This window comes from Delphinapterus leucas, chromosome 7, assembly GCF_059928025.1.
Source record: "Delphinapterus leucas isolate spDelLeu-1000000601 "Yukka" chromosome 7, BTC_Dleu_Yukka2, whole genome shotgun sequence".
In the NCBI taxonomy this organism is placed as follows: Eukaryota; Metazoa; Chordata; class Mammalia; order Artiodactyla; family Monodontidae; genus Delphinapterus; species Delphinapterus leucas.
This window is the reverse complement of record NC_143135.1, coordinates 104362312-104376133: the sequence shown is the minus strand read 5'-3', so window position 1 is coordinate 104376133 and position 13822 is coordinate 104362312. Positions and strand designations below refer to the sequence as shown.

Genomic DNA, 13822 nt, shown 5'->3' with positions numbered 1-13822 from the left:
GGAAGCCCCAGGAGGTTTAATTAGAACAAACGTTTCTGCGAAAACAATTTGCTGACTTCCAAAGTAGGCCTAAAACGTCACCTGAGCACGCTGACTCATAAATCGGGGTGCCCACCCTTCCTGGGTGACAAGTACATGAGGCTCTCCATTACACGCTCGGGGCATCAGAGTAGCCATTCGATACCTAGAGATCCCATTTATTAATCCCCAATTCACAGACCTGTCTCCACTGTCTGCCCGAAGGTGCCCCAAACTGCTCACGTCCGAAACAGAACACGCTCCCCTCCAAACCCACTCTGTCCTCAGTCTTCCAGCTTCAGATAATGTTTGTCCCCCTTACCTGGTGGCCCATCCAGGAACCACAGAATTCTCAGCTCTCTTCCTCATGCCAACATCTGTCTGTTCCAGCCTCAGAACTGTTCTCCGATCTAGTCTCTCCTCTCTGCTCCCACTGTGACATTCAGTGACCCTCCCTGGACTCTGTCCACCTGCTTTCCCTGCTCCATCTCTTCCCTAACAGTCACCTGTGGTGCCACCAGTGTGGGGATTTGAAAAGTAAATCTGGCCATGTTGCTTCCAGCTCTTCATGGCTGCTGACGCACGGCCTACATGACAAAGTCCCTAATCTTTGGCCAGATGTACAGGGTCCTTCCCGCCTCTGCAGCCTCATCTCCCACCATGCCCCCCTCCACACCTGAAGCTGGAGACGCCCGACCACCTGCAGGGCCCTCAGCACGCCCGTCGAGCCCATCTGTGCCTTTTATGTGTCGCTACCTCTGTGGAGGGCTCTCTCCCTCCTGGGATGAAAGCTCTTTTGAAGAGGTTGCCTCCTCCGAGAAGGCTTCTCAGCCCCCGCCAACATACTCAGCAACACCTCTGTGCTCCTGCAGCCCGCGGGAACGTGCCGGCACCCACATGTGGCGGCGTGATGTCATTACCGCAGCCTCGTCCTTCCCCATGACCTCCTCTAGAGCAGGTCTCTTGTCTGCTACTTTCTGGACCCCTAATCCCTGACACAGTGCCTGGCACACAGCCGGTGGGTGCTCAACTAACTGAATCGGTAAACAAGTTCCCTTCCAGTCAGTGATCTGCAGCCTCCTCTCTCACTTAAATTTTGATCGAACAGCTAATAAAATAGCTTAAGAGATACATTTGAGTTTCCTTCCCTTCTCTTTAATAGGAGTAGGGTCAAACCTGATATGGACAAGGCAGTGAGCAAAAGAAGTGAAAAAGTACCTGCAAAATCCTCCCAATAAATAGGATCACACATTAGCTCAGCCATTCCAGAGTGAGTATGAAGGACAAGGTAAGACACACACTCTTGCAGCGTATTTTTTTGTTAAGATGCTGAATTAAAGAAAGCGGAGAGGTATTGAAGCCTATGAGTAAAGCAGGGGTCACAGCTGCCCTCACTGGGATCGCAAAAGGGTTTAAAGAAGGGCCCCTCATCCAGGTCCTCTTAGGTCTCAGCCAAATGCTTCTGACTTGCTGTCTGTCAAATCTAGCAAGACATCTGACAGCTCCACAGTCCCGTCAATCCAGCACGTCCAGGCAGGAGCCGGGCCGACCCACTGAGCCAGTTGGGGGTTGGAGGCTGGGGAGGGGCCTGAGGAGATCACGGACCCCAGTTGTGGGTCCAGTCCCACTGCATCTGACCCTAAGTGCAAGTGGCTTTAAACACCAAACCTGTTTCCCAACAGAGAGCCTGGGTAAGCATTGGCTAAGCTTTACTTTGCTGGCTGTACTGGAGAAGTTAATATACAGGGATGTAGTGAGAAGTATAAATCCAGCAGCAGGCAGGGTCCCGGGCTGAGATGAATTCACGTGGGCTGGCTTCTGTTAAACCCAGGCTGAGACTGCATGAGCCGAGGGATGGACAGATTCCTGCCATACTGTCCTGCACAAACTCTAGAACAGTCCTGTGGCTCTCCGTCCCACGCCGAGAACCAAAGGAGTCCCCCTGCTCAAGGGCCTTCCCGGCAGACAGTCCCCTCCCCGTGTCCTCACCTGTCTGGGGTGGACAAGTACTTCTGCTTCTGGAACTTCTTCTCCAGGCCCATGAGCTGCAGCTCGGTGAAGATGGTGCGGCTCCGGCGGGGCTTCTTCTGCCGGGGCGCGGGCTGCTCCGTCTCCGACTCGCTGCTGCTGTGGTTCTCGCCCGCAGCCTCGGCAGAGGTGGCCTCGGCGGCCGGGTGGCGGGACAGAGCCTGGGCGATTCCCGGGGTGGCGGGGACCAGGTGCGGGATGACTGTGGGCTGTCGGGTGATCACCGAGAGGAGAGGATATGCCCGAAGGGAAGCGGGGCCTGGAAGACAAGCAGGGAGGCAGGTCGCACAGGAGCCGTGGGGGAAGGGGGCCAGAGGCCCTCAGAGGACCCCGGGCCGAGACCCATCTGTCTGGCAGGGCCTCCTGTTCACAGGGACGTATAAATGGGGGAAGGCTGGGTGGGCAGGGCACACGCAGATTTGCTCAGCCTGGTCTAGTTTGAAGTGAACCTTTCCCCATCTCTCCCGTTTGAACCCCTAAATGCTGGTTTCAGAGATACGGGTCAATGGCACTGAGCAGATGGGAAGAAGTACTCAGATATAGCTAGAAACACATACTTAAGGAAGCCGAAAAGGATCTGTAATATACAGTGCACCTGAGAAGCACCTCCAGTCTTTATAAATATACGTGGTTGTAACTATAAATTCTCCCTGAGAAGTCTACATACCTTGAATCGTAACATTTTTCAGAGCTGGAAGGATGCTTAAGGGTTATTTAATTCAGCTCCCTCATTTCAAAGACAAGAAAACAGCCCCAGAAAGCCTGAGGGACTTGATGGTGTCACAGAGCTAGAACAAGCAGACTCAGGAGTCAAACCAGGTTCTGGCTTGAAGTCCAGGGCTGTTACCACATCATGAATCACACGGATGCATCATTTAGAAGAGGGGGCCAAAAAGATTTTAATTCACGTGAAAATTCAGATCCATTACACTGGTTGCCTCTGGCACTGTGTTAAGGAGGATTCTCAGGCTGGGTCGGAGCCTGGCTGAAGAATTCGAGCTGAGGTTGATTAGCAATGTCTGTCACGGGTGTGCAGGGGTAGGGGGTGTGGTGGCCTCCACCCTAGTTTTGTGCCTCTTCTGCTTTAGGAATTTCAAGACAAGAGGACTTTTCTGTCCAAGAATCTGTCTTTTGTTGACTGAAAAAAATTGCACAACCTAAAAGTTGAGAATTATGTTTTATAGTTTTGGACTTTCTGAGGACTTCAAGCCAGGGAGGCAGCCTCTCAGATAGCTCTGGGGGACTGCTCTGAAGAGGTAAGGGGGCAGTAGGATATACAGGAGCTTTTGCAACAAAGACCAGGTGGTCAGAACATCAAAAGATTAATTCTGTTAATTAAACAGAACCATGGAGATACCTAGAGACTGTCATACAGCGTGAAGTAAGTCAGAAAGAGAAAAACAAATATTGTATAATATCACTTATATGTGGAATCTAGAAAAATGGTAGAGATGAACTTATTTACAAAGCAGAAATAGAGACACAGATGTAGAGAACAAACGTATGGATACCGAGGGGGGGAGGGGGGCGGTGGGATGAATTGGGAGATTGGGATTGACATATATACACCACTTTGTATAAAACAGATAACTGATGAGAACCTACTGTACAGCACAGGGAACTCTACTCAATGCCCAGTGGTGACCTAAATGGGAAGGAAATCCAAAAAAGAGGGGGTATATGTATACGTACAGCTGATTCACTTTGCTGTACAGCAGAAATTAACACAACATTGTAAAGCAACTATACTCCAATAAAAATGAAAAAAGAAAAAGAAAACCAGACATCTCAAGTCAATGAATTCAGCGCTTTTCTATGTATGGGAAGAAAGAGTCTGGGCTCACTGAAATCATTCCTTTGAGGTGCACCTCAGCTCTCTGGGGCCAGTGTCCTGTTCCTTCCCATCCTGAGTCCCCTCAGGGGGCACCGTTGGGGGCGGCTGCAGTGGCTGAGGGCTTGGCAGTGGGCAGCCGGGCAGCCCGTTTGTCTCCACCCTGAGTTCCCTCAAGGCTCACCATCGGGGTGGAGATAGTGGCTGATGGTTGATGGCTGCAACATCCTTTGTTTGCTGATACTTTAAAGTTCAAGTGAAAAAGCTCTTCCTTTTCATTGTTCCATAGTATTGGGTTTAAAATGTCACCATCGTTACCTATGGAAATCATTTTATCCCTCTGGGGGTCAGTTTTGTCATTTGTACAAGTGAGTAAAAGTAGGTAACTTCGAAGAATTTTTCAAACTCTAATATACCGATGTCACAAAAGCACATCATCCCAAGCCCATCTTGATATCCGATGGAAACAGAGAAGATTCTGTGGCTGCCCTTTGGGACTCAGCCCAGACCTGACAGCTCACTACAAGGGCAAGGTGAGCGTCGGAGCCAAACATCACTCACACTCATCCTGGGTTAAAACCAACCAAGGTCACAGAAGCACCCAGGTGCTACGTGCAAGCTCTCTCTCCTCTGGGTTGGCATTTCTCTTCTTACTCGTTTCCATGCTTCTGTTTTGGACCCCAGTCATAGTTATTAAAAGAGATAACTTCTCTTGTTCTTTGACTACATGTCTAGTAAGGCCCAGTAGAAACCACAAAGCTGTTAGACAATAAATCACGACTTCCACTGACTCTCCAGCCAAGGCTAACACTTGAGGGTTTTTGTCGTGGATTCTTTGAATGAAAAAAAAAAAAAGATATTTTATAATGAGAAAATCAGGATACCTGGGACAGTAGTTTTGGATCTGTATACATTATGAAATGCTACTTCTCCAAAAAAGTATCTAGGTCTTCCCTGGTGGCACAGTGGTTGGGAATCCGCCTGCCAATGCAGGGGACACAGGTTCAAGCCCTGGTCCAGGAAGATCCCACATGCGCGGAGCAGCTAAGCCCATGCGCCACAACTACTGAGCCTGCGTGCACAACTACTGAAGCCCACGCGCCTAGAGCCCATGCTCCGCAACAAGAGAAGACACCACAATGAGAAACCTGTGCACCACAACAAAGAGTAGCCCCTGCTCACCACAACTAGAGAAAGCCCGCGCACAGCAACGAAGACCCAATGCAGCCAAAAATAATAAATTAATTAATTAATTAGTTTTAAAAAGAATAAAGTTATGGGGCTTCCCTGGTGGCGCAGTGGTTGAGAGTCCGCCTGCCGATGCAGGGGACGCGGGTTCGTGCCCCGGTCTGGGAAGATCCCACATGCCGCGGAGCGGCTGGGCCCGTGAGCCATGGCCGCTGAGTCTGTGCTCTGCAACGGGAGAGGCCACAACAGTGAGAGGCCCACGTACCACAAAAAAAAAAAAGAATAGTTATAATATATTTAAAAAAGTATCTAAAAGCTTCTTATACTGCTATTTTGTTTTCATTACCAAAGTAGCACAATTTCTTATAAAAGAATTTTAAAACAATTCAGAAATATATAAAATAGAAGTCTCCCCTCCCAGTTTTCAACCCCAAATCTTAGAGGTAAACTTCCATAATTGTTCCTGTGTATATACAGACATATATATGTTCCAAATCTAGTAATAATGTATTCTAATCTACTGAAACACATAGTTACAAAGTGTTTGTTTTGTAAAATATAAACATGTCACTTTATTTTTTCTAAATGGATAGCCAACAACCCCCAAACCCTTTATTGACTAGCCTATGACTTAAAATGCCAGCCTTAAGGTCCATTAAGTTCCCAAAGAAATGAAGTTGGGAATTTTTGTTTATCAGAATTCTGAGAGTCTACTGGGGAATTTTAGTCACCAGAAGTCTGAGAATCTCCTGCTTTCTAGACAAGCAGCCAAACTGGGACAAGAACCACCCTTCCCAAGGACTGCCCTCTGTCGGGATGGTTATAAATAGGTGAGGTGCCTCTATGTGAGGGCAGTGGGTGTGCGGAATGAGGAGGGGTCGGGGAGGGAAGAGTTAGGAAATCAGGTGGATCGGAGAGGGGGGCAGACTTTTTTGAGGCCGTCATGAGTCTGCAACTCTGGGGAGAGTGAAGGCTACTTTGAGAGAATTTCTGAAAAACATTTTAGGGGTGTACTGGGTAAAATCCTTGAATATATTCCTTTAAGTAAAACTAAAGATCTTCCTGTTCAAGGCTTCTGTAATCAGATTTCTGTTGTCTTTGAGTATAATTCTATAGATACTGGGCCATATGGGGCCCTAGAAATAGCTGGGTTACGTCATGAATGCATGTGTCTGTTTCTGGACTCTATTCTACTGAACTAATGTATGTCCTATGATAGGACCATTCCACTTTTATTATTGTAGGGTTTAGGGAGTTTTATTATCTGGCAGAACAAATTTCCCCTTTTTATCTTTTCTACAGAGTTTTCTTGGCTATTGTCATTAATTAATTTTTCCAGTTGAATTTTAGAATCAACTTGTTAGTCTCTTAAAAAGCAAATCCCACTGAAAATTTATTAGACTTCCGTTGACCTTATAGATTACTATCAGGAAAGATGATTCTTTTGATGATCCTGTTCTCCGGTAGGTTAAAAGAAATTGCTGGTAATTAAAAATAGCTTTTGGAGATTTATGCCATTTGGTTCCATAAAGCTTAGACCCAATGAAAACCTTCATTAAAAAACAAAAACAAAACAAAAAACTTCAGAAGAATGGTAGTGATTTAAGGCAACATTCTAATCACCAAAGTCTGTAGTTTCAGGAATCCTGACCCAATGTTCTGATGCAGATTCAGTGACAAAATTGCACCTCTCCCCAGGGGCAGAGAGCACCTTCTGATGTTGGAGATGCACCCACAAGGCCACTGTGATGCTGATAAATATCTGGAGGATTCAGGAGGACCATCACTGTAGTAAATAAATACAATTGCCGTGAAGCACTGTGTTGAGGTTTTAGTATTTGGCATGTGTCCCTAAGGAAGGAACAAGCGTGGCTGGACCAGGACACAGGGTGGGTAATGCGTGTGCAGCAAAACACTGCGTCTCCTGAGAGGCAAACCAACGGGACCAGAAAAGCGAGACCAAACATATTCTCGCCAGCTGCTCTATGTCTTTCTTGTTTTAAAATACGACCCGATTTCCAACAAAATAGGATCGGCCCAGAGCTCTCATTTCACAGAGCACTTACACACCCGCATCTGATATTCTCTCAAAAGCACTGTGAGATAATCCAGCCATCTATTTATATTCTGGCTAAAAATCAAATTTAGATTTTAAAAATGGGGGGGAATTATAAATTAGCTCACACATTGTGGGGTGGGGGACTTGGGTCACCGAGAAGGCAAATAATGTATAACACCATGTATTAAGTATGTCTTTCTCTTTTCCTGAGAATTATCACTATGTGAAAATGTTGGCTAAAGACAGCTGTCCCGCCACCCTGGATCACTTACACACACTTGTGAAATTCAAGCACATTATCTGCTACTGAGAGGGAGTCATGACTGTCATAAACCAAAGACTTTGTTTAAACATTTTTAGTTGACAAAAGGAGTGTAAACATGACCACAGTGAATGCATTTTCTAATAGCTGCTTTCCTTCAACCCATCCCCCGAACCAATGTTTGGCTGTGGGATGGATATCACATAACTGCGTGTATCGTATACCTAGAATAGCTGCCCGCCAAATGTTTGGCCGTCTTGAGAATCTGTTTTTGGATTAGAAAACCTGAGCACATTCGTGGTAGGCTGATGCCCAGGGACATCCCAGGGAGCCTGGGGAGATGCGGACCATTTGGGAGGCTAAACAGAATTTTCCGTCACGTGGATTCTGCAAACTGAGTGTAGATCACGCATACGAACACACCTGGGCCAAGCATGGGCACAGTCCAGGGTGGCAGATTCCAGGCACATCTCCCCAACATAAGTCCTCCTTCCCCGCGGAGGCCAGTCTCCCCAGTTACAGCTGGACGTGAACCCCAGAGCAGAGTCCCCAAAGCACAGTGTTGGCTTCCACACACCTCCTGGGGGCTCCTCTTCCATTGCTCCAACAGGCCAGTCCCCAGAATTGCTCTCCACGCCCACTATTCCGGTTGACACAAGCGAGGTCCAAATGTCTGAGTGGATAAGGATCTCTAAGCTGCCTGCTTTACTGATTTATGTCCTGGGAATGTGTGACCTGTATACCCGCAGAAAGCTTCCAAGGGACAAGCAACACACACAAAGCCACAGGTAGAGATGGTATTCCTGACGGTTAACTTGAAAGAAAGACTCAGTGGAACAACTGGGTAGCTCTGCCTGAGTTTCCTGGGAAAAATCATAAAACCACCCACACCGAATTATTCCCATCGGCTCACATCCCTGCAGACTGGCTGGTAATTTGGGGCAGTGGAAAGAACAGGACCTCACTGACTTGTGGAGTGAACTTGAGCAGGTTATCAAAGCTTTCTCAGTTTTAATTTCCTCTTCTGTAAAGTAGGGCTAATAACAGTTCCCCCTTGTATCTTACTGGGAAGATTAAATGCATTAAGGTATGTGAAGCGCCTGGTGGGCATTTCATTACTGTTAGTTCCCTTTCCTTTCCTCTTTTCACTTTAGTGGTTTGATGCTCTGTGAATGAGCCAAAAGAAAACAGATGGATTTTCTTATCAAGAAGGCAGACCTACTTGTGAACTATGTATGTGCATCCTCTTATCCTCCGCGCATTCATATGCAAAGTAAGATGAAACCACTAGAACCTGCTAGCTTCTCTTTGCCAAATGAGGGTCTTCAAATGCCCTGACGGCAGCAAGAGAGCTAAAGGATATCAGTGGGAGGGCTAACCAGGCCAGACATCCCCCTAGAATCATCAAGACTCCAGAAATAACTACTGTGGTTTTGCAGACCTGTATAAACAATTCACGGCCCTTCCCAAGATTAGTCGTAGGCAAAGAAGGATGAAGTTAGTGGGACACAGGACTGTACCCAAAGTCAATTTCTAAACACTGCAGAGAAAACAGAGATGGGGTGGTTAAAATGGACTTGCCTGGTTGTATGCTGAAGGTGGATTAAGGAAAGGCTGAGCTGAGCGTAAGTAGCAACCAGACATGAAAGTTCAGTGCTTGTTTGTCTATATGCATAATCTGTAAGAATGTCAAGGAAGGGAGGAAATATAACGAGGCTGAGTGGCCTTTTAACTTTGTGATGCACTAAGTTTCTAGCCCAGTAAGAGTTAATGGAATACGTGCCCCCTTTACAGGTTATGGCTTTGTATGACTAAAGAAAAGAGAAAATGTTTTAAGAGGCCAACTCAAAGGCTGACAAAACATCTTAGCCATTAATTACCTCATTAAAAAAGAGCGGGTGGGCATGTTGATGAGTTAAGCGTAAATGAATTAGAAACATGTGAAATAAACTTATTCCAAAATCCACACGCGACTGCCATAATGTAGACTCTGGAATAAGCATCTAGTTAAATTAAAAACTGAAGAAGGTTCACAAAGGTTGATGAATAAAGGGATGAAAACATTTCTGGAGATTTGGAAAAATGAAGATTTGGGAAATAAAGAGGAGACCAGAGCAATGATAGTAGGCTTGACTGCATCACGCCATCTTTTCAGAGTCTTGATTTTGCAAAGAGACAAGCTCGGTCTTACCACGTTCAACCTGCAATGTCATCAAAATTATAGACACCCACAAAAACGCTGGGCTGCACTGGGATCTCTGTGAAATCAATTAAGCTAGCCTGCCAGATAGGTTTATGGTCCTTCCCACGCTGCCTAAAATGCCCTACCGCCCAAACGTGGTCATCATCCACCCTCTAGCCATCACCACTCCACATCTCCCTCCGCCAAAGAACACACTGGAAATGGCACTGTCTTTCTCCTCCTGGCCATTCTGTTGTCTCCACACACCCACACCTGCTTTCAGCCATACCTCATAACCACTCACGGACAGAAGGCTTCCAGAACAGCTGTTGTTTAGTAGAGACCGAATTAATCACTCCCACCTTCATGCACCCCCAGCTTTGTGTTTGTGTCCTTATTCACCCTTACTTAATTCAAACATTGGAGCAAGGGTTAATGTGTTTACCCATTTATTTCTCACTAGACTGCAAACTTCTTTAGGACAGAGTTAAAAAGTGCATCTTCCTAGTGAAAACTCCATGCCTGACTCGAACTGATTTTACCTGGAATCAGAAGACTGGCGCTGGAGATGTGGTTCTGACACCTTTGACAACTGTGGGCTCCATGGCCTTGGTTAAACCATACTTCCAAACTTCGGCTTTCTCTTCTAAAAAAATGACACTAATACTAACTACTTCTCCCGAGCTTGTTGAAGGATCACATTGGATAATGAGTATAAAAAAAATTTTAAACAATGAAGAACTATACCCAAAATGGCAGTAATTTTTTCCAGCAGTCAAAAAGCACTAACTTTCCAAATTTTAGAGATGTCTCTATTCACTAAGAAACCATACTCCTGCTTCCTGTGCTAACGCAAACCATCCCTTTGTCTCGTCCCTTATCCCTCATAATTTCTAGTTAAGGTCCTATTGTCACAGGGACAGAGGCTACACAAAGCTGACCAGGAGAAATCTTCTAGTTCACTGGCACCATCATCTGTGAACTCTACCAAGTAGCTACTCAGCTCTGTGCTAAATGCTAGAGACGGGAAGAGAAGCGATTCCTCATCTCTGTCCTCAGAAGTTAGTTATCGCACTGGAGACATGAGACATTACAATAAAACGTGAATAAGAAAACAAAGAAGTTTTTGTGTGGCAAATGCTGAGTGGCAGAAGACCTACAGGAATTCAGGATGGACTGCTGCGCTCCAGAGCGTACACTGCCTGGTTGTGAAAAGAGGAGCCGGGGTTCTTCGGGGAAAGGAAGAACCCACAGGACCTGGAGAAACACTAGAGTGCGGTGGGAGAGGCGGGCAGACACACAGAAGGTGCCAGAGGACTCAAGACTCCAGCAGTGTAAGCTGGGATGAAGTGAGAGAGAGGCATGGACATATATACACTACCAAATGTAAAACAGATAGCTAGTGGGAAGCAGCCGCATAGCACAGGGAGATCAGCTCGGTGCTTTGTGACCACCTAGAGGGGTGGGATAGGGAGGGTGGGAGGGAGGGAGATGCAAGAGGGAGGAAGATGAGGGGATATATGTATATGTATAGCTGATTCACTTTGTTATAAAGCAGAAACTAACATACCATTGTAAAGCAATTATACTCCAATAAAGATGTTTAAAAAAAAAAAAAAAGACTTCAGCGGTTAAGTGCTGGGATCGGAGCACCTCTTCCTCTGCCCAGTGACAACGTTTGGGTAGAAAAGATAAGGCTCACAGAGCCTTATTTCGTTTGCAGTAAAATCAGACACTGAAGTGATGGTTCCTGGCAGGCCTGGACGGTCACAGACTAGGGTTCCCCGAAGGACTCTGAGATGGGTCTGTGGATTTTACACAGAACAAGAGTTGAAGGGTTGAAAGCAGAATTTGTCTCCCAAGAAGAAAAACTTAAGACCAACAGAGGATGAAAGACTGGGTCTTGGGGTACATCTTCATCAATGGAGCTGGAAAAGGAAATAAGACCAACAAACCAGGCAGACATTGTAGCCTAAGAAGCAAGTAGCAGAAGTAAGCACACAGGGTCAATGAAAATGGCCAGAGAATTTCAAGAAGGATACACTTTCAACAAGGTTATACTCACTAGGAAATCTCTTGACGTAAGTTTTGAAAATTTCCCCCCTTCTCTGATACTTCCAGACCTATCTTCATGGTATAGGAATCTCCACAAAGCAGGCTGGGAAAATGTGCGTTGTGCCAGGGCCCTGGGCGGTTTCGAGGAAAAGCCACAGGACATTGCTTTCTGCAAGTGGCCCTGTGGGTCCCAGGCAAGCTCTTGATTACCCAGGAGGAGAAGCATCCACCAAACTCAGAACATCTCATGCCAAAATGTGATTTTCTAAATACAAGTTAATTTCCCTTGTCTCCCTATGCATCCTAATTCTGGCTTAAATATATTCTCTGTAGCTTGCCTTTGGTTGCAAAGAATTAGAAACAAAGTGGGATAAAAGAGAGTAAAATTCAATTAAGTTTAACAAATTATGGAACACCTAGTGTAGATACTATGCCAGGAACTGGGGATAAAAGAGTACACAAGACAGACCGGGTCCTTGCCCAGCCCAGCTGATGGACAGCGGACAGTTAAGGAAGAAGTACTTCAGCAAGAGGATTTAACCAAGTATAGGTGGTGAGGATCCACCTGAAAGAGTGTCATTTAAACTGAAGGATGACATTAGCTGAGATTCTAATCAGAGAATAAAAAGAAACAGGTAAAAGTCTACAAATTTGCCAAATACTAACTGTGAAAAGAAATTTGTTTTTTATGTATTTATTTATTTATCTCTCTACCTACCTATCTTGGTTGCACTGGATCTTCGTTGTTGCGTGTGGGCTTTCTCTAGTCGCGGTGAGCGGGGGCTACTCCTTGTTACAGTGCATAGGCTTCTCATTGCGGTGGCTTCTCTTGTTGCGGAGCACGGGCTCTAGGCGTGCGGGCTTCAGTAGTTGTGGCACACGAGCTCAGTAGTTGTGGTTCGTGGGCTCTAGAGCACAGGCTCAGTAGCTGTGGCACACGGGCTTAGTTGCTCCGCAGCGTGTGGGATCCTCCCGAACCAGGGCTCGAACCTGTGTCCCCTGCATTGGCAGGCGGATTCTGAACCACTGCGCCACCAGGGAAGTCCTCCCATTATTTTCTGATAAAAGTGTGCCCTTAAAACTTATGCAGATAACTCAGCCCAGGGACACAGAACTATGTTGCAAAATGGACTCAAACTCTGGAGGAATCTACTTATTGAAGATAGGAGGACAGAGCACTGTAATGGGGGGGAGGCTCTTGTTGGAAAGAATGAAAGAATTCCTCTCCTTTCTCTTTTACTCAAGGTGTTAAGATTGAATAGCAACGAGTGTACCTCCAAACAGTAGCGGGAAAATTATACAACAGACATCAATATTTATTTGTTTGAGTCTTGCTCTTGTAGGTAATAAGGGAAAACAGTAATAAGGAGTAGTAGTAGGAATAACAGTGACAAGGCTCTGCAACACAGTGAATGTGAAGCATGTGGGCCGTGGTACCCAACTGGCCAACCAAGGCCAAAGACAGTTGCTCCCTGCAGCAAGATGCCCCCTGCACTGAGCCACGTCCTGTCTAGTTAAGATCCAGCTCTACCCTCAACAACGCCATTCAGCTTGCTCTAGCTTCAGTCCACAATGAGGTCTCTCTTTCTCTGAATTTTCCTCATCAGTAGATGGGGGGAGTTGGCTGGGTTTTAAGGTCCCTTTTGGTTCCAAGATGCAATGACTTTATCAGCAATATCACGCTCACAGTTGAGTCTCTCGTACACTTCTCAACTCGATTGTAAAGTCTTTGTCTTATACTTCAGTTTCCCACAATGTACTTCCCATACTTTGCAAATGGTATCAACTAAACAAATATTAGCTGAATTTAGCGAGTGAGCCGAGAGAAAGAGTATTAATGCCTTCCTGCACGTAAACCTCCTCAGTACTACTAAATCTTGTCAGTTCACAAGGGAGTAGAGTGATGAACTAATTACTCATCTGATATGCTCTTAGGTGATCCAGATCTAACTACAAAGGCAAAAGACTCTCTTTGCATAAGTCTCACTGTGCACAATTAAGACTCTGAGGCTATGTGATTTACAGCGAATGACACACTGAATAACAAAACAGAGAGATTATTTTTTTCTAACCCAGCCTTTGCTGGGATAAGGTGTTAAAGTCACACAGAAGGTCCACATCTGAACTAGGAGCAGAGCGATTCATTTTGTTACGCAGCAGAAACTAACACACCACTGTAAAGCAATTATACTCCAATAA

General features: G+C 45.9%; 1 protein-coding gene across 1 annotated transcript in view; it reads right to left on the bottom strand.

Moving 5' to 3' along the window:
- BARX2 (BARX homeobox 2) overlaps positions 1-13822 on the bottom strand; it is a 71433-nt gene that overhangs the window by 13002 nt on the left and 44609 nt on the right. Inside the window, exon 2 of the mRNA XM_022556274.2 lies at positions 2008-2305. Within this exon, the coding sequence (XP_022411982.2) occupies positions 2008-2305 (298 nt within the window). The remainder of the gene's footprint in view (positions 1-2007; positions 2306-13822) is intronic.